Source organism: Corythoichthys intestinalis, chromosome 19 (genome assembly GCF_030265065.1).
Source record: "Corythoichthys intestinalis isolate RoL2023-P3 chromosome 19, ASM3026506v1, whole genome shotgun sequence".
In the NCBI taxonomy this organism is placed as follows: domain Eukaryota; kingdom Metazoa; phylum Chordata; class Actinopteri; order Syngnathiformes; family Syngnathidae; genus Corythoichthys; species Corythoichthys intestinalis.
Genome location: NC_080413.1, coordinates 27,761,981 through 27,789,258, shown reverse-complemented (window position 1 = coordinate 27,789,258; position 27,278 = coordinate 27,761,981). Strand labels below are relative to the sequence as shown.

Below are 27,278 nucleotides of genomic sequence, written 5' to 3'. Positions count from 1 at the left end.
TGGACACAATAAAGCATTTTTATTCATTGCCACACCGTGCCTGTGTCTGCATAAAGATCCCCTCCATTCCGAGAATCCTAACAGTTTGATCGGGCCACGATGGATCTCGCAGACAATCCTTCCGGCTCTCCCAGGTCACTCCGGGACCAACACCAAGCCATTGACTTCCTCTTCCATAAGGTAACGGCCATTTCCCACTCACTCCGGGCCTTACAAGCACAACTAGCCCCGTCACCTCTTCGCCACGCCGCCGCCTCGCCAAACCGCGTTCCAGCAAGTAACCCGCCGTCATTTGCTACGGGCCGAGAGCCTCACGTCCCCGCTCCGGCGCCGTACAATGGCAACCTCGGCACTTGTCGCGCCTTTCTGTTGCAATGTAGCCTAGTTTTCGAGCTACAGCCACACACATACCACGAAGATAGAGTGAAAATTGCCTACCTTATTAGCTGCCTAAGCGGGGTTGCTCTCGATTGGGCGTCATCAGTCTGGGAGCAGGGATCCCCCGTGTGTCGCTCGTACGCGTCCTTCACCGAAGAAATGCGCAAAATATTTGACCACCCAGTCCGCGGCAAAGAGGCAGCCAAACGGCTCATGTCGGCTCGCCAAGGGTCTCTGAGCGTCGCCGAATTCTCAGTGGAGTTCCGGACGTTGGCCGCTGAGAGTCGTTTTAACGACGCGGCCCTACAAGAGGTATTCCTCCGCGCATTGAACGAGCCTCTCAAGGACGAATTGGCCACCCGGGACGAGCCAGATTCCCTGGACAATCTCATCAGCCTGTCTATCAAAATTGACAATCGCCTGCGTGAACGCCAGAGACAACGCAGGGTGCGGCCGGACGCCCCGCATTTGCCCCTCACAGTCTTCCCGCGACCATCCCCGCTTCCTGTCCTGGCCACTGACACGGCGCCAACGACATCACCCCCTGCTGAAAGGACCGCGCCAATGCAGTTTGGCCACACCAGGCTGTCGCAGGAGGAGCGTACACGCAGGTATCTTGCACAATTATGTATTTACTGTGGTCAAGGTGGGCACTTTATTTGCAGCTGCCCGCTGCGTCTGGGCTCACCCAGAAAAGGGGGACTACTCGTGAGCCACATGTCCAATCATTCCTCAAGCCGGCTCCAGCTCACAGCCACACTCACCTGGAAGGACCAGTCCCGCACAGTGACCGCCCTTGTGGATTGTGGTTCTGACGAGAACTTCATGGATCGTGGCCTCGTGGAGCAGTTGGGGCTGGTTACGCATCCGCTTCCTGCCCCGTTAAAAACCACAGCACTCAATGGGCGTCTCCTTTTTAGTGTGAGTCATAAAACAGAAGCCGTCGACGTCATCTTGTCCGGAAACCACAGAGAGGTGAGCTCCTTTCTAGTTTTCCATAGTCCCGGCACACCGTTGGTCCTCGGCCTGCCATGGCTAAAAACACACAACCCTGCCATAGACTGGACACACCCCAAGCTAACTGCGTGGAGTGACTTCTGCCATGCTAACTGTTTGAAATCCACTTTAGTGCCTGCTCGTCCTGTCCAGAGCATGGGACAACCTGACCTGTCCACGGTACCAAAATGCTACCACGACCTGGGGCAGGTGTTCGATGAAGACCGCGCAGCATCGCTCCCCCCACACCGTCCTTATGATTGTGCTATCGACCTCCTTCCTGGTGCGGCTCTTCCCAAAGGTCGCCTCTTTAACATCTCGCTACCAGAAAGGGAGGCGATGAAAAAATACATTACAGAGTCCTTAGCAACTGGTGCCATTCGCCCGTCGTCTTCCCCTGTAGGTGCGGGATTCTTTTTCATAGGCAAGAAAGACGGCGGCCTGAGACCCTGCATAGACTTCCGAGGCCTGAACGAGATAACAGTAAAAAACAAGTACCCTCTTCCCCTTCTTGATTCCACGTTCACCCCCCTCCAAGGTGCTGCTATTTTCACGAAACTCGACCTACGTAGCGCCTACCACCTTGTCCGTATTAGGCAGGGCGACGAGTGGAAGACCGCCTTTAATACACCCATGGGCCATTATGAGTACTTAGTAATGCCATTTGGACTCACAAACGCTCCAGCGGTTTTCCAGAACCTCATTAACGACGTCCTGGGAGACATGATTAACAAATTTGTGGTGGTCTACTTGGATGACATCCTCGTGTTCTCCCGCACACCTCAAGAGCACGAGAACCACGTCCGTCAAGTGCTCCAGCGGCTCCTTGAGAACCGACTGTACGTCAAGGCAGAAAAGTGCGAGTTTCATGTCCCGGAGACCACGTTTCTCGGCTACGTCGTAGGGCAGGGTGAGCTACGCATGGACCCGGCAAAAGTCACTGCAGTTCTGAACTGGCCTCGCCCCTCTGACCGAAAGCAGCTACAGCGGTTTCTCGGTTTTGCCAATTTTTACCGCCGCTTTATCCGTAATTACAGCCGGATCGCGGCTCCACTCACGGCCCTCACTTCCACTGCCAAGCCGTTTCTTTGGTCCAAGACTGCAGACTCCGCCTTCAGCGACCTCAAGAGCCGTTTCACCTCTGCCCCGGTGCTAGCTCATCCCAACCAGTCGCTGCAGTTCATGGTGGAGGTCGACGCCTCGGAGATAGGCGTGGGTGCTGTGCTATCCCAACGCCAGCCCGCCGACGGCAAGATACATCCATGTGCCTTTTTCTCCCGCAGGCTCTCTCCCGCTGAACGCAATTATAGCATCGGGGACAGGGAACTCTTGGCGGTAAAACTGGCCTTGGAAGAATGGCGCCACCTCCTGGAAGGGGCATCCCAGCCCTTTGTCGTGCTCACCGACCACAAAAACCTGGAGTACCTCAAGTCCGCCCGGAGGCTGAATCCACGACAAGCCAGGTGGGCCATGTTTTTCTGCCGCTTTGACTTCACCCTTTCATACATTCCAGGTTCCAAAAACGCCAAACCAGACGCCCTGTCACGCCAGTTCCAGACCACCGAACCCAAGGAGGAACCTGCCCCCATTCTTCCACCAACCTGCTTCCTCGCCTCAATGGAGTGGGAGATTGAGCGGAAGGTGAAGGACTCCCATGGTGAGCACCCAGACCCCCGAACTGGCCCGCAACCTGACCTGTTTGTGCCCCAAGCTCTCCGTTCCCAGGTGCTGGAGTGGGCTCACTCCTCCCGGCTGTTCTGCCACCCCGGCATACGTAGAACGATGGCTGTGCTGCGCCAGCGGTTCTGGTGGCCGTCAATGTCGGAGGACACCAGATCCTTTGTTTTGGCATGTACAGTCTGCGCCCGCAGCAAAACTACCACCAAGCCCAGCTCTGGACTTCTCCGCCCGTTACCCATTCCGAGCCGCCCTTGGTCTCATATAGCGCTAGATTTCGTCACCGGTCTGCCTCCTTCCAAGGGTCACACAGTCATACTCACCATCGTGGACAGGTTCTCCAAAGCCGCCCATTTCATCCCCCTTCGCAAGCTCCCGTCAGCCACAGAAACCACAACCCTGCTCACTGACCATGTATTCCGTTTGCACGGCATTCCTGCAGATATAGTCTCTGACCGCGGACCACAATTCACCTCACAAGTTTGGAAGGCTTTCTGTGCGGCCCTGGGCGTGAGCGTGAGCCTCTCCTCGGGTTACCACCCACAGACCAATGGCCAGTGCGAACGGACTAACCAACAGCTCGAAGCGGCCCTCCGTTGCACTACTCAGGCTCACCCCAGCACCTGGAGCGATCAACTGCCCTGGGTCGAATACGCGCACAACTCCCTGCCAAATGCCTCCTCGGGTATGTCACCGTTCTTGTGTTCCTTGGGTTACCAACCCCCGTTGTTCCCCTCACAGGAACGGGACCTCGCCGTCCCATCGGTCCAAGGACACATAGATCGTTGTTCCAGGGTCTGGGAGCAAGCGCGCGCTGCACTCCTCCGCGCCTCTGAGAAATCCCGTGCCCAGGCTGACCGTCGCCGCACACCTGCACCCAGCTACGCCGTCGGCCAAAAAGTGTGGCTGTCTTCAAAGTCCCTGCCACTGAAAACTGAGTCTGTTAAGCTTTCCCCCCGGTTCGTTGGCCCTTTTGAGATCACAAAGTTAGTGAACCCTAGTGCTGTGCGCCTTAAGCTCCCTGCCCATTTCAGAGTCCACCCTACCTTCCACGTCTCCCAAGTCAAGCCGGTTTCCACGAGTCCCTTGGCCCCCCCTGTTCAGCCGCCTCCGCCACCTCTCTCGGTCGATGGGGGTCCTGCCTACCGTGTGGAGCGGCTTCTCGACGTCCGCCGTCGTGGCCGGGGGCTCCAGTATCTGGTGGACTGGGAGGGTTATGGCCCGGAAGAGCGGTCCTGGATTCCAGCCCGGTGGGTGTTGTCCCGCGAGCTGATCCGTGATTTCCACCGCACCCATCCTGGAAGTCTTCGTCGGGCGCCAGGTGGCGCCCGTAGGAGGGGGGGTCCTGTTAGGGCTCCTGCTCCTCCCTCCTGAGCCCTGGCCCACCTCCTGCAGGTGTGCCTGTTTTTATTTTGATTACAGATTGCACGAGACGGGGTGAGCGGCCACAGGTGATGGTGATGATAATCAGCCCTCTTTAAAAGCAGTGGACGCCGCCACCTCGTCGCCCGATCAACGCGTCTGTTTGCTAAGTCAGTTGTATCTCGCATTCTTTACTTAATTCTCTGATCACCGGCTCACGACATTTTTTTTTGCTCTTGTCCCAGGTCCTGTTTTTTGCGCGCCCCTTGTCGGATTTCACGCCTGCCTCCTTCCCGAGCTTCATCGCCTCACGCCCACTCGGCTACCCCGATCAGGAAGTTCCACTGCTTTTGTGTTGGACACAATAAAGCATTTTTATTCATTGCCACACCGTGCCTGTGTCTGCATAAAGATCCCCTCCATTCCGAGAATCCTAACAGTCCGGCTGTTCATCAATCGACAGTCAGAGAAGTTTTCTACAAATGGAGAGAGCTGCTTCTCTACCAAGGAGTGGCCGTCCACCAAAGATGACGCCAAGAGCTCAGCGCAGAATACTCAGAGAGGTAAAAAAAGAACCCTAGAGTGTTTGTTAAAGACTTACAGAAATCACTGGCACAGTCAAATATCTATGTGCACACATCATCATTATGTAAAAGTGTGGCCAAGAATGGCATTCACGGGAGGACTCCACGGAGGAAGCCACTGCTGTCTAAAAACAAAAAAAACACATTGTTGCTCGTTTAATGTTCGCAAAAAGGCACTTGGACACTCCGCAGACGATTTTGCAAAATATTTTGTGGACTGATTAAACCAAAGTTGAATTGTTTGGGAGTAAGACACGTCGTCATGTGTGGAGGAAAAATGGAACAGCACACCAACATCAATACATCATCCACACCGTGAAGCATGGTGGAGGGAGCATCATGATTTGGGGCTGTTTTGCTGCCTCGGGTTCTGGACAGCTTGCAATCAGGTTTATCAGGATGTTTTGCTGGAAAACCAGAGGCCGTCTGTCAGCCGGTTGAATGATCCAAAACACAAAAGTAAATCAAATTCAGAATAGTTTCAGAAGAACAAAATACACATTCTGGCGTGGCCAAGTCAAAGTCCAGACTTGAACCCCAATCAGATACTGTGGCATCACTTAAAGACAGCGATTCATGCCAGACATCCCAGGAATCTGACTGAACGGCAGCAGTTTTGTATGGAAGAATAGGCCAAGATGAGTCCTGATTGATGTGCCAGACTGATCTGCAGCTACAGGAAGCATCTGGTTGAAGTTATTACTAACATGGGGGTTGGGAGGAACAAAATATTAAATGTGATGGTTCACTTACTTATTTTTCCCCTTTCTGTCATTGTTTGCATACTGTCATTAATAAAATATGAAAATCTATAAATGTTTGGGTGTTTTTAGTTAAAGCAGACTTTTTTTTTTCTCCATCTGTGTGATTTTGATAAAGATCAGCTCACATTTGATGGTGATTTTATGCAGAAATGTGAGAAATTCCAAAAGGTTCAGATACTTTTTCATACCACTGCAAATTGAAGTTTAAAAATAATGGATACTCATTATCAAGAATACATATTTCTAGTAAAAATATTATATAGTATAATCCTTGTGCGAACAAAACTGTGGAGGCAGTACTTCAATAAAACAAAACATATTCAATTTTAGTGACCCCCCCCCCCCCCATTATTATTACTAAAAACTTTAAAAACTAGATAAAGTTTTCCTTCAAATGCATTCAAATAAATGTTAAATTGAATAAAGGGCTCATACTTACTGTTGCAATTTGTCCTGCGATGAAATTTAACCTGCTGGATACAAACTAATGTTTCATGAGAAATCAGCAGACATTGTTGACGCAATGTGGGGGTCAAAAATCTCGCCATCTCACAAAAAGCTTCACAAGAACCACATGATTCTCAGACTGGCAAAAGCAGATGCACAGGCACTGATCAACTCACTCAAAAGATTCTGTGAGGATAAATTCATTTACATCTTAAGATCAAAACCGTATGGCGTGCAAGGAGCTTTATGTGTTAACAGGTCAACGGCCCACGTTATCTTCATAGTGAGCGCTTCGACTGAACCTGAGGGCACACCAGGAAGTGGTCTGCATGCTGCCGACACATAAAAAAGGCCAGCTAATGGGAAGGAAGCGTGTTAATGAAGCACAAGGCCAAGGAATGAGCGAACAAATCGCTGTTAAGAGTTGTACGTGGTCACACATGCTCCCAGAAATACAAATTTAGTTCGAGTCATGAAAAAAAGAACATTTGCTGTTAGTACCGTGTTGGCCGGAATATAAGACTGTGTTTTTTGCATTGAAATAAGACTGAAAAAGGGGGAGTCGTCTTATATTCAGGGTCTAGACATTATACCCATTCACGATGCTAGATGGAGCCAGATATCATTGAAGCGAATGCTGAACTTGAGGAGTAATGTTCTGTCATGACAAATCTCAGCTACTCTCAAGTTTAACCAGTTTGCATTATTTTATTGTAATGTTTTTCCTCATTCAGATTTATCTCAAGACTAGTTACAGTTAGACCTCACTTTGATGTTTAATGCAGTCATTGCAATTTTGTTGTTGTATCACAATAGATTGGTTTATTTACATTTCAAAAACCAGAAGCCATTCATTTACGAATGTGATTGCACTTTATTTATTTAAATGTTCAGAAATTAAGATTTGAATGAGGCAAAATAACATGCTTTTTCTCTCAAAAATATTGTTATAATCATTTGTTTCAGATGTACTGTAATTATTTTCCGTATTAAAATTAGTTTGGTGTTCAAAAAGTCTTTTTTCAAACGAGTCTTGAAAAAGAGGGCGTCGTCTTATAATCAGGGCTGTCTTATATTTGGGCCAATACGTAATACATGTGAAGTTGAAAAGCATTAATTATTTGAACTGATACTAGTTTTTGGGAGAACTACAGTAACACCTCTGTCCTTCTTCTGGATCTTGTTCTTGTGCCTGCATGTGTCCCGAAATTGCTTTTATACTCGAGGAGCTGTCACTCTGGACAAGTCGAGACGTTTCGCTAGCAAGTAACGACATCAATAAGGTTAACTTTCTGTTGTTCCTTTCTCAACAAAGGACAAGTATATTCGAATACAGGCTTTACTAACGTAAATGAAAGGCCGCCCCTTTATTTTGAAAGTATAGACGGATTACACCATTAATCGTTGGCGAACGCTTCATCCAGCACACTGTGGAACCGTCGAGAGAAAGCGAGAGACTACTACTAAAATCCGGGGCGGGTGGTTATTTTAGTGGATGACATAATTTGTTCAACTACTTGGTAATAAAATACTGTCAAAGCATGTGTGTTCGTCTAATGTGCTAGTTTAACCAATAGAATCATTAAAATAACAAAAACTACAATTTAAAACGCTGTTCTAATGGTGTTTTGATGAAAAGAAAAAAAAAAAATCCAGCTAGATTTGTTGTTTAGGTACGAGTCTTGCTGATACAGAAGCTGTTTAGCGAAAAATTTACATATTTAACTATTCTTTACAGTAAATATCCTTTACCGCACCACACTGGTTTATAAACGTATTTTATTTTTAAACGTCATCCATAAAAGTACCTCTCACTTTAGAAATGAGTACGTCTCGCTTCTCGAGTATTGTGGTAGGTTCGGGATAAAGTTTACGTTTATAGTCACGGTAAGATCATCCAATGCCATCACAATAAACGCGTTGTTCTTTCATGCGCGTAAGTAAAGCCCGTAACCTAGTTTTATGGTCTTTTATTTTGAAAGTCCTAACAGGAAACATTTGTTATTGGTTACGTCCTTTGACGGGGAACCGTCTGGAAGTGTCCAGAGCGACAGTTTGCTGGGTATAAAACCAGCTGAGGGACACATTCGAACACAAGAACAAGATTCACAAGTTGAGACTTGCAACATCCAGAGGACTTACAGTCTTACATAACGCTTCAAAATGTAAGTATGCTCTTTTATTCCTCATAATAATACACAATATATTTGATTTCATCCAGTGTAATACTATTAAGTGAGCTATTAAAGGGATTTCGGACTTAAAGACTTGCAGGATCTAAGCTACAATTGTTCTTTTACCAAAATGTTATTAGAAACAAATAAAATATTGCCAGTGATGTAAAAATCTATAATATTTAGTTTTTTTTTTTTACCTACAGAGGACGTTATGTTTTTATACCTGCAATGGACACTCGGGGTGATTGTCACTGACCCTTGACGAATATTACCGTGTTACTGCAACTTCTAACTTCTAACACTTGCGCTCATCTGTTAAAAGCGACGAGTACTTACCATTTGTTATTATTGAGTCTTTTATTACCTTTTCATTGCCTCAAAATACTTTTTACATGTGTATCCCTCGCATACTTTTAAGCATTGTGTTTTCTTGTAGTAGCTTTAAAGCAGATTGTTGATCTGTTGACCACATTAGTCACGTAGCATATTTAGGCCACCCTTATTTGATATTAATACGTTTAAGTATTTTCTTAAGGCATCTTTAGTATGTTCTGTCTGTTTGCATCCATACAAAACAAGCTGAAAACGCATGGTAGTACTTTGGGTGTCAAATTCGCCTCTTGTAGGACGTTTGGCTAGTGTAGCACATTTTGGCAGAAGAGTTTTTTTTCCTACTCTCGTCTCATCCCGTCTTTCCTGTTCAGTTTGCTTTTGCTGCTCGTTTTGTGAAATATCGACAAAGCTGTCATGCTAATTAATGTTCCTCTCGGGTTCAAATTGAAAGGGTTGAACAGATGACATGTTTATGTCGCTAGAGTCATACTCTGGAAGCCAGGCAGCGTGTGACGTCACTGCCCTGCGACGTCAACAACAATGGCACCCTAATAGTTAAACTAATTTTACAAATTGTATAAAAATGGTGACATCAAGAGGGGTTTCAATATCAAATTTTTAAACTCATAATAACGTTTATCTTTTAAGAACTACAAGTCCTTCTGTGGATAATCTGTGGATCCCTTTAAGAATGTTTTTGCTCTCCTTCCCGCATTCTAAAATTGTAAATGTGCCTTATTGCAAATGGTGGGTTTACCAGTCTTGCTCAAATTCAGCTGACTAGTTTGCCTTTAACCCTATTGAGGATGGGCTGTACAGAAAATGGAGGAATAGAAGTAGGAATAATCTGTTTTGTTCCCCTCACAGACGAGCAACTTGACAGTCAACATACAAAATGGTCTCAGCAAAAGGCATCGCAATCGGCATCGACCTGGGCACCACGTACTCCTGCGTGGGTGTTTTCCAGCATGGCAAAGTGGAGATAATCGCTAATGACCAGGGCAACAGGACCACGCCCAGCTACGTGGCGTTCACCGACACCGAGAGGCTCATTGGTGACGCCGCCAAGAACCAGGTGGCGTTGAACCCCAGCAACACTGTGTTTGACGCTAAGCGACTGATCGGAAGGAAGTTCGACGATCCGGTGGTGCAAGCGGACAGGAAGCACTGGCCGTTCAAGGTAGTCGCCGAAGGAGGGAAGCCCAAAATCCAAGTGCAGTACAAAGGGGAGGAGAAGGCCTTTAATCCAGAGGAGATCTCCTCCATGGTGCTGGTTAAAATGAAGGAGACGGCCGAAGCTTACCTTGGTCAGCAGGTGTCCAGCGCCGTGGTCACAGTCCCCGCCTACTTCAACGATTCCCAGCGTCAGGCCACCAAAGACGCAGGGGTCATTGCCGGACTAAACATTCTGAGGATCATCAATGAGCCCACTGCGGCTGCCATTGCCTATGGTCTGGACAAAGGCCAGTCGGGAGAACGCAATGTCCTCATCTTTGACCTGGGCGGCGGCACGTTTGACGTGTCCATCCTGACCATCGACGGTGGCATTTTCGAGGTCAAAGCCACCGCCGGAGACACTCATCTGGGCGGAGAGGACTTTGACAACCGCATGGTTGAACACTTTGTGGCCGAATTCCAGAGGAAGCATAAGAAGGACATCGGCCAGAACAAAAGGGCTTTGAGGAGGCTGCGCACCGCCTGCGAGAGGGCCAAGAGAACACTGTCCTCCAGCTCCCAGGCCAACATCGAGATCGACTCCCTCTTTGAGGGCATCGACTTCTACACCTCAATCACCAGAGCTCGCTTTGAGGACCTTTGCTCAGACCTTTTCAGGGGAACGCTGGAACCGGTGGAGAAAGCCCTGAGGGACGCAAAGATGGACAAGGGCCAGATCCATGACGTTGTCCTAGTTGGCGGCTCCACACGAATCCCCAGGATCCAGAAGATCCTGCAGGACTTTTTCAATGGCAGGGAGCTGAACAAGAGCATCAACCCTGACGAGGCGGTGGCTTACGGCGCCGCCGTCCAGGCTGCCATCCTGACGGGGGACACCTCTGGCAACGTCCAGGACCTGCTTCTTCTCGACGTGGCGCCTCTGTCGCTGGGAATCGAGACCGCCGGAGGAGTTATGACGCCACTCATCAAACGCAACACCACCATCCCCACCAAGCAGACGCAGATCTTCACCACCTACGCCGACAACCAACCCGGTGTTCTCATCCAGGTCTTGGAGGGCGAGAGAGCCATGACCAAGGACAACAACCTCCTGGGAAGGTTTGAGCTCAGCGGAATCCCGCCGGCTCCGCGAGGCGTGCCACAAATTGAAGTCACCTTTGATGTAGACGCCAACGGCATACTAAACGTGTCGGCGGTGGACAAAAGCACCGGCAAGGAGAACAAGATCACCATCACCAACGATAAAGGCCGCCTGAGTAAAGAAGAAATAGAGAAGATGGTGGACGAGGCCCAAAAGTACAAAGCTGAAGATGACTTGCAGCGGGAAAAGATTGCCGCAAAGAATGCTCTGGAGTCATATGCCTTTACCGTGAAGAGCAGTGTGCAGGATGAGAAGGTGGCGGCCAAATTGAGCGAGGAGGACAAGAAGACACTGATGGACAAGTGTGAGCAGACCCTCAACTGGCTGGAGAGCAACCAGTTGGCCGACAAAGATGAGTTCCAGGACAAGCAAAAGGAGCTGGAACGAGTGTGTCAGCCAATTATGAGCAAGTTGTACCAGGGGGCGGGGCCTGCTGGTGGCTGCGGTAGTCAGGCCCGGGCTGGTGATCAGGCCGGCACCAAGGGGCCCACCATTGAAGAGGTGGACTGAGGACATTTGTGGCATCCTAGCGTCTAAGACAATTTAAAATACTATGTTACAAGTTTAAACAAGGCATGTGCTCACTTTGTCATGTTCATAGTAAATTAGATAAATTCTGGTTGAATCTGAATGATTGTGTGTCTATACAACATAAACGGTGACCTTATTGTGCCATTATTGATCTTAAATACCTTGTACCTACATTGGTTTGAAAATACTGTTCATACCCCTACTTTCATCTTTCCATTTTATTTAACACTGCATGGAAATGACATTGTTTGTTATAAAATAAATTATTTGCTCATGTGATATAATGTGTGAGTGTATGTTCTCATTAATCACGTTATTAAAACTGAAGCTATGCTATCAGCATTTGCTAAAAAAGGGGGGGGGGATCAAAATACAACTCTAAGATTAAACAATAGGCAAAATACCGCACTATAAAGTGCACCTGACTATAAGCTGCCACCCACCAAATTTGACACGAAAACGCCATTTGTTCAAAGATAAGCCATGCTAGACTATAAGCCGCAGCTGTCCTCACTGTATTATGGGATATTTACGCCAAAAGATATTAACCGGTAACACTTTTTTTTTGACAGCGGCATCATACGACGGTCATAAGACCAAATTAACCACCATGAAGCTTTGAACCATTTGGCTGCAAAGCTTCAGTGCTTCATTTGGCCATCACTGCTCCCTTGGGGTAGACAGTCAACCTCTGCTGCCACCTGCTGTCAAAACTGTTGCTGTCCAACATGCCTCCTACCATGCATTGCAGCGCTACAGATGTAAATAATCAAAATTCATGTTCTGTGCTAATTATTTCTTCAGTTACTGTTCCAGTTTCATTAATTGCTAGTTATGGTATTTGGTAACACTTTATCTGACCGTGGCGCCATAAGACTGTCATCAGACGATCATTATTATGATATGAGACTATCATGATTATTAATTATTGCTTATTACAGATGTCTTTTAGTGTTGTCCAGAAAATTATCCTACTTTGGAATTGATGTAACTGATCAGAGCTGGACATAAAGGTAGGTCGTGACAAAATTTGCCGGATGACATTTGACATTTGTCATAAGCATTCAGTAATGCCCATGATAGAGTCGTGTCACAATTATGACGGTCTTATGATGCTGCTATCAAATAAATTGTTACCTATTAACCCAAATAAATCATCAAAAAACCGCACTGGACTAGAAGCTGCAGGATTCAAAATTAAGGAAAAAAGCGGTTTTTAGTCCAAAAATTACTGTAGTTTTATTTACAGTTTTTTCACATACTTACTGGTTTGTTGACACCTAGAAAGGGAACGCTAAACTCAGATTGACCTCTGGGATGGTAAACACTAGGTCGTGCATCCGAGGTCAAACCTTAATTGACTTCAAAGGATGTGATGGGTTATTTATGGATGTCGGCAAGGTTGCAGACTATAACAATGACATGCATTCAGTGTACTAGTATAGTTTAGCAGCCTTACTCTTCGGTCTTTGTCAAATGCAGTCATGACCTCCAGGAGCTCTGGGAAAAGTAAGAACAGCTCATCCAAGACAATGAGGACACTAAATCCAGAATGGTTGAAAGTCAAACAGATGACTTGAGCCCAAATACGTTGGTCTCCAAATTTCACTCATGTCAACCAGACATAAGCGATGTGATCTGTGTCAATAGAATAAATTGTATGAGCAAATAAACTGTACGCAACTGATCCAGCTTTGTCATAAATAAAATTTATTGCTTCTCAAACACATCACTCACACATTTTCAGCGCTGACACTGTTTACAGTTTCAAGTAAGGATGCATCTACTCTGTCAGCGCCTCTTAGAGGGACCATTTGCATATGTCATAGCCGAGAACACCCATGTTAAAGATATCATTAGTAGTGGTGGTCCTGTTCTATTTAGGGCTCAAAGCAATTCCCTTTAGGCATAGATCTGGGCCATTGAAACAGGACTATGCTTTACATTAACTTTGTATGCAATGACATTACCAAATGGCTGTTGTGAAGAGGTTCCTATACATAATTGGCATGCATACTGAAACACGGAAACAAAAGCTGGGGGAAAAAAATCCATCAGTCAAGTTACATTAAAGATTTACAAGACTTCGGTTATAAATGACCCAACAAACAAAAGCTTGGTTCTTTGGTTCAGCTTTTACACACGCAGTCAAGCGTTCTAGCCATTGTTTTGGTAGCTTAAAATCCACAGTGAACCAAATCAGTCTCAAATCCACTGAATTGTTCAGAAAGCTTGAAATAAAAAGGCATTAAGCAGCAAAGTGTGAGGAGTCACGTTGGATACCGATTGGCTGGCAGCAAACAATTTCATGGGTTACGATGAGTGTAACAGTTAAAATTAGGTTTAAAATAAACGGACACAGTTTCTTTTTTTAAATATATTGATAAAAAGTCAGGCAAATTTACATTAAATCTATGTTCGAGGCAGTAACATGGTCTTGCGTTTCATAAAATATACAGTAACTGCTTATTGTCTGGGTTTATGTCTCCTCTCACTTTGCTTTTGCGTAAAATACTTGAATAATATCTAGTTAAACCTAGCACACACAAACACACACATAAAGACACCATCGTCTCTCAGTTCAGTACCAGGACTGACAGCTCGAGCTGCTACAATACAAGCACCTGTGGAGTTATTCACATGGTCTAAATACAGCAGCATTCAAGATTTATGTCTCAGCAGGACCAGACCACTCTCATATACATATTGACCCTTTGGACAAATGAAGACCTGACAAAAACAAATCCAAGCAAAAATAAATAAATACAAAGCACACAGTGCTGAAATGTAGTCTTCTCTTCTCATCTTTTAAACTGACCTTCTTGCGTATTCTTTCTACGGTACATTCTGTATTTTCATTCTGATTATTAAAGCTCCCTAACACATCTACCTTTTCAAACTTCCTTCCTTACTTACTCGTTCCTCCTCTTTTGCCTTACAAAACAACAACAAAAAAAAACAATAAACCGTGAAAGCACGCACACACACACACACACACACACACACACAAAGTTTGAGTACTAATCAGTAGGCATCAGGTTCTTTGTTTATGCTCGATTACGACAATATAAAATCACAATCACAGTGACAAGACAAACACTGATTCAGAGCTATAAATCAGTAAGTGGACTGGAGTTTTTGTCCAGAATTGTGAGCTCTTGATTAGCACTTGTGTTCCAATGACCAGTTGCTAATGAGGACTTTTTGTCCCCAGTTTAGCTTCTTTGGCTGGGATGAAACACCACGCTGCCTGAGGAGAACAAGTTTTGTTATTTCAGAATATGCCCAATTACTGTTGACAATGTTCGGTTTTCATAGCAGAACAGTTAAAATTGTGTAAATTCAATCAAAGATTATTATTATAATTATATACAGTATATGTAGTATATGTATACACACACACACACAGATACAGTGGGATGAAAAAGTATCTGAACCTTTTGGAATTTTTCACATTTCTGCATAAAATCATCAAACGTGATCTGAGCTTTGTCAAAATCACACAGATGAAAAAAATGCTTTAACTAAAACCACCCATAACCCTCTAACTAAAACCACCCTTTTCATATTTCATATTTTAATGAGGATAGCTTGCAAACAATAACAGAAGGCGGAAAAATAGGTAAGTGAATCCTCTGCCTAAGGAGACTTAAAGAGCAATTAAAACCAATTTTTACCAAATAATTGAAGTCAGGTGTGTGTGTCCAATCACTGATGAGTGGCTTAAAGCTGCCCTGCCCACTATAAAACACACACCGGATAAGAATTGTCTTGATGAAAGGTATTGTCTGATGTGCATCATGGCTCGGTCAAAAGAGCTGTCTGAAGACCTGCGATCAAGGATTGTTGATTTGTATAAAGCTGGGAAAGGTTACAAAACCATTTGTAAAAGTCCGGCTGTTCGTCAATCGACAGTCACAGTTGTCTACAAATGGAGAGAGCTGCTTCTCTACCAAGGAGTGGCCGTCCACCAAAGATGACGCCAAGAGCTCAGTGCAGAATACTCAGAGAGGTAAAAAAAGAACCCCAGAGTGTCTGCTAAAGACTTACAGAAATTACTGGCTTAGTCCAATATCTATGTGCACACATCATCTTTATGTAAAACAAGAATGGCGTTCATGGGAGGACTCCACGGAGAAAGCCACTGCTGTCAAAAAAAAAAAAAAACATTGTTGCTCGTTTAATGTTCGCAAAAAGGCACTTGGACACTCCGCAGATGTTTTTGCAAAATATTTTGTGGACTGATGAAACCAAAGTTGAATTGTTTGGGAGTAAGACACGTCGTCATGTGTGGAGGAAAAATGGAACAGCTCACCAACATCAACACCTCATCCACACCGTGAAGCATGGTGGAGGGAGCATCATGATTTGGGGCTGTTTGCTACCTCGGGGCCTGGACAACTTGCAATCAAGTTTATCAGGATGTTTTGCAGGAAAACCAGAGGCTGTCTGGCAGCCAGTTGAAGCTTAAAAGAGGATGGATGCTGCAACAAGACTGATCCAAAACACAGAAGTAAATCAAATTCAGAATGGTTTCAGAAGAACAAAATACACGTTCTGGAGTGGCCAAGTCAAAATCCAGACTTGAACCCCATTGAGATGCTGTGGTATGACCTAAAGAAAGCGATTCATGCCAGACATCCCAGGAATCTGACTAAACGACAGCAGTTTTGTCGAGAAGAATGGGCCAAGATGAGTCCTGATCGATGTGCCAGACTGATCAGCAGCTACAGGAAGCATCTGGTTGAAGTTATTACTACCATAGGGGGGGACCACACAATATTAAATGTGATGGTTCACTTACTTATTTTTCCCCTTTCTGTCATTGTTTGCATACTATCCTCAATAAAATATGAAAATCTATTAATGTTTGGGTGTTTTTAGTTAAAGCAGACATTTTTTTTTCATCTGTGTGATTTTGATAAAGATCAGATCACATCTGATGGTGATTTTATGCAGAAATGTGAGAAATTCCAAAAGGTTCAGATACTTTTTCATACCACTGCATAGTAAAGTTTAAAAATAATGTATAATCATTATCAAGAATACATATTTCTAGTGAAAATATTACCAGTAAAATCCTTGTCCACACCAAACTGTGGATGCAGTGCTTCAATAAAATAAAACATTCAATTTTAGTTACCCCCCCCATTATTATTAGTGAAAACTTTAAAAAACTAGATTAAGTTTTCCTTCAAATGCATTCAAATTAATGTTAAGTTGAATAAAGGGCTCATACTTACTGTTCCAATTTGTCCTGCGATGAAATTTAACCTGCTGGATACAAACGAATGTTTCATGAGAAATCAGCAGACATTGACGGAATGTGGGGGTCAAAAATGTTGCCGTCGCAAAAAGCTTCACAAGAACCACATGATTCTCAGACTGGTAAAAGCAGATGCACAGGCACAGCTCAACTCACTTAGAAGTATCTGTGAGGATAAATTCATTCACATCTTAAGATCAACACCGTTTGGGTGCAAGGAGCTTTATGTGTTAACAGGTCAACGGCCCGGGTTAGCTTCATAGTGAGCGCTTCGACTGAACCTGAGGGCACACCAGGAAGTGGTCTGCATGCTGCCGACACATAAAAAAGGCCGGCTAATGAGAAGGAAGCGTGTTAATGAAGCACAAGGCCAAGTAATGCGCAAACAAGTCGCTGTTAGAGTTGTATTTCTGGGAGCATGTGTGACCACATGCAAGGATACAAGTTTAGTTCGAGTCATGAAAAAAAGAACACATTTGCTGTTAGTACCGTACTGGCCCGAATATAAGACAGTGTTTTTTGCATTGAAATAAGACTGAAAAAGTAGGAGTCGTCTTATATTTGGGGTCTAGACATTATACCCATTTTCGACGCTAGATGGAGCCAGATATCATTGAAGCGAATGCTGAACTTGAGGAGTAATGTTCTGTCATGACAGATCTCAGCTACTCTCAAGTTTAACCAGTTTGCATTATTTTATTGCAATGTTTTTCCTTATTCAGATTTGTTTCAAGACTACAGTTAGAGCTCACTTTGATGGTTAATGCAGTTACTGCAATTTTGTTGTTTTATCACAATAGATTGGTTTATTTACATTTCAAAAACCAGAAGCCATTCATTTACGAATGTGATTGCACTTTAGTTTATATATTTAAATTAGGGGTGCAACGGTTTAGTTAGCCCAAGGTTCGGTTTGAACCTCTGTTTTGGGATCACGGTTTCGGTTCGGTTTGCCTTTTTTTTTTTTTTCTTCAAACTGCCTTTATTTTGCTTTTAAAAAAATGAAATAAACACTTACAATGTAAACATTTTCAACTGTTAAAATGCCTCTTAGCTCTTTGGCTAGTGTAGTGACTGATTACTGAAATACACACACAGTAGATAAAATAGCTCCCGTTTTTGCAATAGTTCCCTTCTGTCTACTTTCGACATGTGAAAATTTTAAAACTGTTTCATACTTTAAAGATAGACTCAAATCAAGATTTTGCCGATTTAGGAGTATTTTAGATAAAAAGTTGCTTAGGTTCGCTCGTAAGGTTTACTACAACAGAGCCTTTCTGAGAAGTGTACTGCTGTAAAATGGCGGCTGTTTACTAACGCTACCGAGTCTGTCATTTCGCATGTAGTTCTATATGCATGAGATATCTAGGCGTAGATTGTATGTTGTCAGCTAAGTCAGATAATATTGGAGCCACCCAGCCTAGCATCGCGTTTGCTACAGCGTCTCAACAAACACTCTTCCCTCTCCGAATCTCTGAGTTTTCTCGCGTCATTCAACCAACGCTTTGTCTCGTTGCCGAAACGATGACCAAATCTGAACGGATGAAAAAAAAAAAAAAACAATGCACGAAAAACGTGCAGATTTTGAACGTAACGTACGGCGTACACACTTAAAAATGAGTGCTCACTTGTACAAATTACGACGAGACCGTACAATTGGACAGGTATGAATTATATTGGACCATCACAGTTAGGTAGTAGCACTCTGTAGCACGGGATGTCCAACTTCCAACTATCAGTGGTCAGGGCGAAACTATGTGCTTTAGCGAAATCATCTTCGATGGCTTTGCGTGCCATTTCATAAATGTCGGGGATTACTTTGTTGGAGAAATATGTCCGCGAGGGAACAATGCAACGCGGGTCAAGCGTTGCAAATAAATTAACGAAGCCCGCCGTGTGTTTTCACTGGTGTCATCTTCGGGGTTGTCCTACCCTGAGAAAGTGATATCTGTGGGTGATGCTGGCTGAGGTGCCGGAGTCATGTTATAAAAGTGTTGCCATTAGCATGGGGAACAAGCGCGGAGCAATGCTTGCAATTTTTTTTTCTTCAATATTTTCTCTCCATCCGCATTGTAGTCCACGGGGAAACCAAAATGTTGCCACACCGCAGATTTGAAAGAAGCCGTTGCTTCCTCAAAATTCGGTCTCTCCACTGTCATAGCTGTTTGTTTTCTTTCTTGTTTCACTTTCACTTCGCTCGTAAGCGAGAGAGGGCGTTACTCGGCTTCTATTACACAGGTGCTTGACAGCGATCCGACATTTACTTGCGGGGCGGGAATTTCTCCACAGCGGTGCTTCACGTCACACACAGGCACACAGAGCTCGATCGATTCATTCCACAAGCGTTCGGAATACATTAATTGCAAAACCGAAAAGGGGCGGTTCATAAAGGCGTATTGAACCGTACAGGGCGAACCGTACGGTTCGGCTTTGAACCACAAACCGTTGCACCGCTAATTTAAATGTTCAGATATTAATATTTGAATGAGGCAAAAAACATGTTTTTTTCTCTCAAATATATTGTTATAATCATTTGTTTCAGATGTACTGTAATTATTTTCTGTACAAAAATTAATTTGGTGTTAATTTGGTGTTCAAAAAGTCTTTTTTCAAACTTGAGTCTTGAAAAAGGGGGTCGTCTTATAATCAGGGCTGTCTTATATTCGGGCCAACATGTGAAGTTGAAAAGCTTTAATTATTTGAACTAATACCAGTTTTTGGGAGAACTACAGTATTACCTCTGTCCTTTCCATTCAGCAATCTCTCCTCTTCCTCCCGACCATCATCTGCTCAGAAAAAAGGGTCAGATTTCAATTCATGAATGAGCTCTATACATACGTTTTGTTTTCATTACAAGACCACCAAAGATTACTGTATTTGTGATGCTTCAGTATAATATAATTGTCCATTTTTTCTATCCCCTGCCTCATTACACTTATCACTGATTTATGGGTTCCTATGTCTACGGATGCCAACAGCACAGAAATGAACAACAATCATATTAAGTGTGTACCAGAATGAAGCTCTTTGACCAGTGAGGACACAGTGTTTGTAATGGAATCAGCCGCTACTAGAAGGTCATTCCTCAAGTTTCTTCTTGGGCCTGAAGACATTCAAAAACAATGAAATAATTATAAATAATAACGCATTTCTGAAACTGATCACTATTAGCTCCATAATTACATATGATGACATTGAGTAAGTGCAGGTCAACCTTCATGTTGGAATTGTTTGCTAAAAACCTCATGGAATGTTTTTCACCACATTTAAGTCTTGCTTAATTTTCTTGTGGTATCTTTGCCATGTAACCGTATCAACAGATGATATTTTCAAAAGACTGAAAATGTTGAAACATTTGCAAAGGTAGTCACATTGCAGATGAAGAATCTAGTCAGTCTTGTTAGAAGAGGTTAAGTGCAACAAAACTTGATCATGCGGAATAATAAGCAACACATCTTGGAAAAAGACGACTAGTGTGACGGAAATGTCTTTAATGCACAATCACTCCCCCCTACAGGCCACAACCATTACTGTCATTTCAATAACTATTTGTATTTGTCCACTGTCTTGGACCAATGTCTTTTTAAAATCACAGTGCTGAGGAGGTACTAACAAGCAAGGGCGTAGGTTTGGTCTCAACGTTGGTAGGGACACTTTAACAGCATAACCTGCATGTACACTTTTGCTGGAGACGGGACATTAATAAGACCAAACAGACTGGCTGAATGGGGGTCAGGGCTACATTTCTCACAAATAGGAGCCTAATTAATAGATAGGCTAAATGATCGACGCAAAATAAATTTGTATTGACTTATATTAATTTTCATGTGTATTGGTTCAAGTGATAAACCGTTCGAATGAAACCTTTTTTGCAAAAACTACTAAAATATAGCAAAATATAAATGTCTGGATTTTATTAGCCAATTTAAATTGTAATATTTCAATACAAATTATACTAACATACACAATAAATACAAACTTCCGCATAATCTATTAACCAGGAATAAAAAAATAAAAAAAAAGATTTGTCTTCAGACCACTCAACATTGTCTGTCTAAATAAATAAATATAACAGAAAAAACTTTAGTAGGGAATAATAAAAATAAAAATGGAGCCTTCCTTCAGGTAAAACACTACTGCTTTTGTTCACAAGTACAGCTAAAGTCAACAAAAAATGAAAGCTCCTATGGGCTGCTTTAAGACCACATAAATAAAATAAAGGTGAAAATTGGGGAGAAGGGGGTAAACCTAGTCGGTTCACTAAATTTCTCACAGTTTAATTAATGTTAACAGTACAAAACACATAGGCGAGGAAGGACACTTCTTTCTCAGCAGCTTCCTACTTGAGTTTTGCAGGTTAGCAGTTTCACACAGCTTAACGTTATGCTAAATCTGACGCAGATAGGACTTACAGTAGCAAAATTAGTGGTGTGTCCCCCACCTCCACAACATTGTCTTTTTACATACAGTGGCTGCTGCTGGCCGGAAAAAAAAAAAAAAAAAAACCTTCTAATTTCCCCCCTCTTTGAAGGGGGGTGGAGGAGGCTGCATGTTGTCTGTGTCGGGGCTTTGTGCGTGTGTTTGAGAGGTGGGGTGGGAGGGGGGGGATCAAGTCAAGTCGGCGTTGAAGGGGGGAAAAATGGACCGGCACAAAGGCAAGACTGGCAAATAAGGTTGCTTAAAAGTTAGTCCTGAAAAGTTGGTAGTTTTATGTCCTGACGCAAACCTACGCCCTTGCCAGCAAGTCTGTATGGGCTTGGAAAAACACATTCTATTCTATTCCAAAAAGGCGGTGGTGAAAGGTGGTGGTCTCCCAAGGAGATAAAATAGAAGTGGTTATAACGAATGAACTTTCATTTCACATAGGCATTTCATGCGTAATATCTAAACAAGCACTAAAAACGTCACAAAGGGAAAACATTTCGTTTTAATTTTATTCAAACACCGGAGCAAGGTTGCTCATTGTGTTTGTAGTCTGACAGCAAAGGAGAAGAATACTTTAATACTTCATTAAAAGCGTTAATGGGGTTTTGCTGGAATTTACGTTTACTTTAACCGTACTTTGTGACCCCAAATGGAGATATTATTTCAGAAAGATATTAATATTAAGCCTTTTCACAAAGAAAAATAAATTGCCCTCTGACCAATACCTAGTTTGGCTTTTATTTAGAAGTTGGTTCTTGTAAGGAATGTGTAGGTGACCCCAGTCATGCTGCTACTTGCTAGTACTATTGGTCCAATAATGCTACAGAACATGTGCGAGGACTGCTAGTTGTGTTTTGAAAATGAAAACACTTAAAGCATCAGTAACTGATTTCTAGCCCAGCGATAGTCATTGCACAGCTTGACAATCAATGTATTGCAGGATTACTGACTGAGGAGTCCGCTATCAATACATTTCTATTGTCTATCTTTATAAACCAATATCCGGTACAATCGGCATATCGTCCAAACGTTGGTGGCTGGTGAGAACTTTTAACAATGTTACCTTGGGCAAAAGCCTCTTGTACATCTCCGCCCACACCAGCAAGCGAGTCTTGTGGCGAATACATCTGTGGAGACGCGGTACCAACTGAGCGGGCAGGCGAAGGGCTTGGTCGGGAAGGAAATGCGTGAGAGGAACCGGCAGCCTGTGCCTAAAAAAAAAAAATTGTAACAATAATTCCATGTGATTAATGACAGTAATATTTAAATAAATACAACTGTTGTTCCAAAATTTGTTGTTCCGTAATTTTCGGACTGTAAGGCACACCTGACTATAAGCCGCCACCCATCAAATATGACACTGAAACAGCATTTGTTTATCGATAAGCCGCACTAGACTATAGACTGCAGCTGTCCTCACTGTATAATGGGATATTTACACCAAAAGATTAACCTTTTATTTGACAACAGCATCACTAGACTGTCCCAAATGAACCCCAATGAAGCTTTGAACCAATCGGCTGCAAAGCTTCATTGCTTCAAGAAGATTCATTTGGCCATCACTGCTCCCTTAGGGGCGACAGTCAACCTCTGCTGCCACCTGCAGTCAACACTTGTCGTCCAACATACCTCCTAACATGCACTGCAGCACTGAAGATGTAAATAACAATCAAAATTCATGTTCCGTGCCAATTATTTCTTCAGTTACTGTTCCATTTGTTTCATTAATTGCTAGTTATGGTATTTAGTATCACTTTATTTGACAGTAGTGCTATAAGACTGTCATAAGAACCATCATAATTAGGAAATGACACTGCCATGAGCATTAATGAATGCCTATGACCGATGTAGTTTTGTGTCATCTGGCAAATTATCTCACTTTTGAATGGATATGAAATATCAGAGCTGGACATCAATGGAGTTAGTGACATAATTTGAAGGATGACACTAGATGACATCTGTCATAAGTATTCATTAATGCCCATGATAGTGTCATAATTACGGCAGTCTTATGAAGCCACTGTCAAATAAAGTGTTACCTATTAACCCAAATAAATCAACAAATAAGCCACACTAGACTAAAAGCCACAGGATTCAAAATGAGGGTAAAAAGTAGCGGCTTATAGTCCGAAAATTACGGTATATCAAGTTGTTTTGTATCCTGTATTACTGTTTATCAAAAAAGGGGTTAAACTTACTGCCTGTCGCTGCTCCTCATCCTACAGGGTCAGAGCATGGGCAGGTGGAAACAAGTGGAGAAAGGATGAATAGAAAGGTCAGACACTAGCAGTGATAGAACAGGTAAGACTTTGAAGGAGGAACTCAGTGGAAGGAAAGTGATGTGAGTTATAGCAAAAGCTGATAGTCGAGACAGGACAGCCATGTGGGAAATACGGGGATTTTCTGTGTGTGTTGCGCGTGCTTGAAAAAAATGCCACACTGAATGAAGGCCATAGTTTAAATCAGTTTGTGCCACCTTGAGCAGCTTCATCAGTCCCTCCAGCTGGACCATCAGTTCCCTCCTGCTCTCTTGTAGAGATGACATCCTCTGTTCCAACTCATCTTTTCTCTGTCTGCAACACAGCATATTACGACTGTTACTCAATTGGTAATTAAAAATAGTGGATTCATCAAGTTATATTTTAGGGAGATTTAAATTCGGTCTTGAAGTGACTTGCTATTTTAATTCAAGAATAGCGCTGCAAGGATTAATCGATTAACTCGATTAGAAAAAAAGCTTCGAATCAAATTTTGCTGCCTCGAGGATTCATTTAATTAGAGTGGCTTTGTTATGGTCGGTTTTGAAAGGGTTTGCATTTAGTTTTATTGATTTGGGCGGACACACTGCCCTCTAGTCATGACATGTCTAGACATGACTCGTCTAATGGCTGAATCCAACTGCTCCCCAGTAAGGCCAACATAAGGTTGCGAGTTTTCATTTGAGCTAAAATGTTTGGTTATGCATTCGTAGTTTTAGTTAGAATTTTCTCCGTGGGAATATGTGTTTGAACGATTTGTTAAGAGTAGGGCTGTCCCAAACAACTAATTTTCTCCCGATTAGTCAGCCGACTATTTTTACGATTAGTCGACTAATCTAATAATTAAATTTTTTTTTTTTTTTTTTTTTTTTACTAATTTAGCAATGACATTTTTGTTGACGCTTATCAATTCACAAAAAACATATTGGAACACTCAAATTATTTATTAAAGTACAAATAAACTCGTAAATAACAATAATAAATCACAAATAAACAATGAGTTCAAATGCTGATAGAATTAACTAGTGTAGCATCCCGATTGAAAAGATGGTCTCTTAAACTGATGGTTTACAACTTTTATTCCATCCTTGATGTAAACACACTGTAAGAGCTACGGTGCACACAAATAAAGCAACACAATTAGAAATTAACAAAAACTTTTCACCTTTTTCCTTTTAAACCTTATTTATATATCAATGAATTGCCTATATGAATTGCCTTTACCTTATTACCTTATCATTGACAATCTCTCCCTTGAGTGCAATGACTGTATATACTGTATATATTTATGACCTTTAACCTTATACAATTTTCTATACATTAAAATAAACCATAACATGAAATAAACCTTTCAATTAGCATTAAGAACAATACTAATAGCACTTATAGGCCCATTGTCAATGAAACATTGTTATTTAGTAAGGCGACAGCACCCTCTGGTGTACAAAAAAATGAAAAAAAAAAAAAAAATTACAAACTGCGTGAAGGCGCTTGAGGTGTTTATTCACGGCCGACGCGCAGCCAAGCTTGGCACTGAAGAGACAGGACAGAAGAGTGTACTCTCCTTTGTTTCTTTGAAATAAGTCAAGGTTTTGGACACTCTGGTGCGCTTTTTTTGGCTTTGTGCCGCTTTCCCCGCTTGCAAACAGAGCATCCGACACTCTAACTTTCCACGCATATATTTTTTTAACCCTTCATTAACCGTCGACGGGATGTTGTGCTCGTCGACGGATTTACGTCATCGATGACGTCGACTATGTCGACTAGTCGGGACAGCTCTAGTTAAGAGGTTAAAAAAAAAAAAAAAAAAAAATGGAATTAAAGTTATAGGACTTTTGCTATGCAAGTTAGCCAATTGTTCTTTTGTTGTACTCATATTTTATTTTTTTTATACCGTTTGAGGCTAAGCTCGGGTATTTTAATTTAGTTTTAAATGTGTTTATTGCTCTTGTGAAATGAAAGAATTCGGCATAGGTTGAAGAAACACTAAGGATTTCCATTTTGTATTCGCATTTAATGCTCTTTTGAAAGTGCAATCTTGGCAAGCCAAAATAAATATTATTGCAAGCACTAACGCTTGTTTTTGTTTTACAGCTCCTAAAATGTATTATACAAACTTTAATTAGATTAAAATTAGACGTTTGTAATCTGATTACTCGATTATTTGAACTACCTAATCAACAGATTAATCGATTACTTAAATAATCGATAGCTGCAGCCCTACTCAACACAATTATAACAATGTAGAAAAATCACTATGTGAAAACCATGCCAACGACATGGTTTCACTGAACAAATCAATCCTGTTAGGTTCGTTGTTGTTACTGAAAAGCATGTTGGATGATTTTCTTAATTTTTTTTTAGCACTGACTTTTCCAAACATCCATCTGTTATTGCCATCTGCTATAAAGCCTCCCGCTCTGTGCTGCAAAGTCCCACAGAACATTTCTGGCTCAGTCAGACACTGGCACCCAATATTGACAATATCAGAATGGGTTGGTTTAAACACCAGCATCATTTCTGTTGATATGCCTGTAGCTTTTGTAAGGATAAAAATATCAGTGTATAAGAATCCTTGTATGTATATACAGTGGGGAGAACAAGTATTTGATACACTGCCAATGGGTTTTCCCATTGACTGTATCAAATACTTGTTCTCCCCACTGTATAACATATGCTCCTGGGAGTGTGTTTACCTGAGGAGGCGAAGCTCAGCTAGAAGAGTCGGGTTGGTGCTGCCCTTGTCTGGACTGGGCTGACACACGGCATCGTGCTCTGAACGGAGACGCTTGATCTCTGCCAAAATCTCTCTGGTAATGAAACAGCACAGCAGTCAAGGTCTGGCAAACTCAACGTGACTGACCAGGTGGGGACAGTGGGGAATAACATACAGGGCACGTATAGTCCAGGAAAATATTACAAGCAGTGTATAAAAAAAAAAAAAGCAAAATTCAGTGTATCCTCCAAAGTCGAATGCCCCCAAAGCTACAAAATTGGAGTGGAGGCTTTCAAAAACTTCGAACCTAAGTATAACTTTTTGGGTAAAAACACCACAGAGGCTTGAGGGCATAGAGGAATAAGTGAAGTGATGGAATCTGAATTGGACTACATTGCTGAAAATGTGTGCTTGTCAGTCAGTATTTTTTTGGCTCAGTTTTTACACTGGCTGCTTTTCCGATGCAAACCACATATCCAAATCAATTTTACAAAACAAACATGAAAATAATGTACTCATACACTAATGGTATGGAATAATATATTTCTGAATTATGCAAACAGCTACCATTTTTATACAAACATCTGAAATAAGTGTCGAAAAATTGACTATTCATTTATTATCTAGAACTAATTATTTTTACTGATACGAAAACACTGGTCATGTTAACTCATTCACTCCCAGTCATTTTCACCGGAGCAACCCCCTTCGCTCCCGGCCGTTTAACTGGATTTGTGGCCGCGGCTATATTGGCAGACGGGGTAAATTTTTCCCTCATCACCGCCTGCTTCATCAAGATAGATTTTTTAAAAATCTTTCTTTTGTAGTGATAACAGAATTCACCAAGGGAACTTGTGTGGGGCATGTGCCCTGTGTTTTACATCGTTCTTCACATTTTTCTCACGCTTCTTACTTTCTCCAGCTTCTGCTTCCTGACTATTTCTCTTCATTCATTTCCTTTCATGGTCCGATATGAGTTCTTACCAAATGCGCTACTGCCCTCCAATGGCCAGTTTTATTGCTTTAAAATGGATTTTGAGCATTGTG

General features: G+C 42.8%; 2 protein-coding genes across 15 annotated transcripts in view; one reads left to right on the top strand and one right to left on the bottom strand.

The window, feature by feature from the left end:
• LOC130907397 (heat shock 70 kDa protein 1-like) overlaps positions 1 to 11,844 on the top strand; it is a 30,668-nt gene extending 18,824 nt beyond the window's left edge. The window contains exons 1-2 of one of the 2 annotated variants that reach the window (XM_057822408.1): positions 8,271 to 8,373; positions 9,586 to 11,844. In XM_057822408.1, coding sequence (XP_057678391.1) covers positions 9,614 to 11,545 — 1,932 coding nt within the window. In that variant the 5' untranslated portion in view covers positions 8,271 to 8,373; positions 9,586 to 9,613 and the 3' untranslated portion in view covers positions 11,546 to 11,844. Of the gene's footprint in view, positions 1 to 8,270; positions 8,374 to 9,585 lie in introns of those variants that run through there. The other variant, XM_057822409.1, reaches the window with a different exon arrangement.
• LOC130907399 (dystrobrevin beta-like) overlaps positions 1 to 27,278 on the bottom strand; it is a 66,096-nt gene that overhangs the window by 3,581 nt on the left and 35,237 nt on the right. For 8 of the 13 annotated variants that reach the window (XM_057822416.1, XM_057822415.1, XM_057822414.1 and 5 more), the window contains 6 exons: positions 26,212 to 26,325; positions 23,734 to 23,830; positions 23,456 to 23,476; positions 22,321 to 22,468; positions 19,846 to 19,935; positions 19,571 to 19,618 (listed from right to left, as the gene is read on the bottom strand). In XM_057822416.1, coding sequence (XP_057678399.1) covers positions 19,571 to 19,618; positions 19,846 to 19,935; positions 22,321 to 22,468; positions 23,456 to 23,476; positions 23,734 to 23,830; positions 26,212 to 26,325 — 518 coding nt within the window. Of the gene's footprint in view, positions 1 to 6,112; positions 14,817 to 16,809; positions 16,844 to 19,570; positions 19,619 to 19,845; positions 19,936 to 22,320; positions 22,469 to 23,455; positions 23,477 to 23,733; positions 23,831 to 26,211; positions 26,326 to 27,278 lie in introns of those variants that run through there. The other 5 variants (XM_057822423.1, XM_057822422.1, XR_009061459.1 and 2 more) reach the window with 4 other exon arrangements.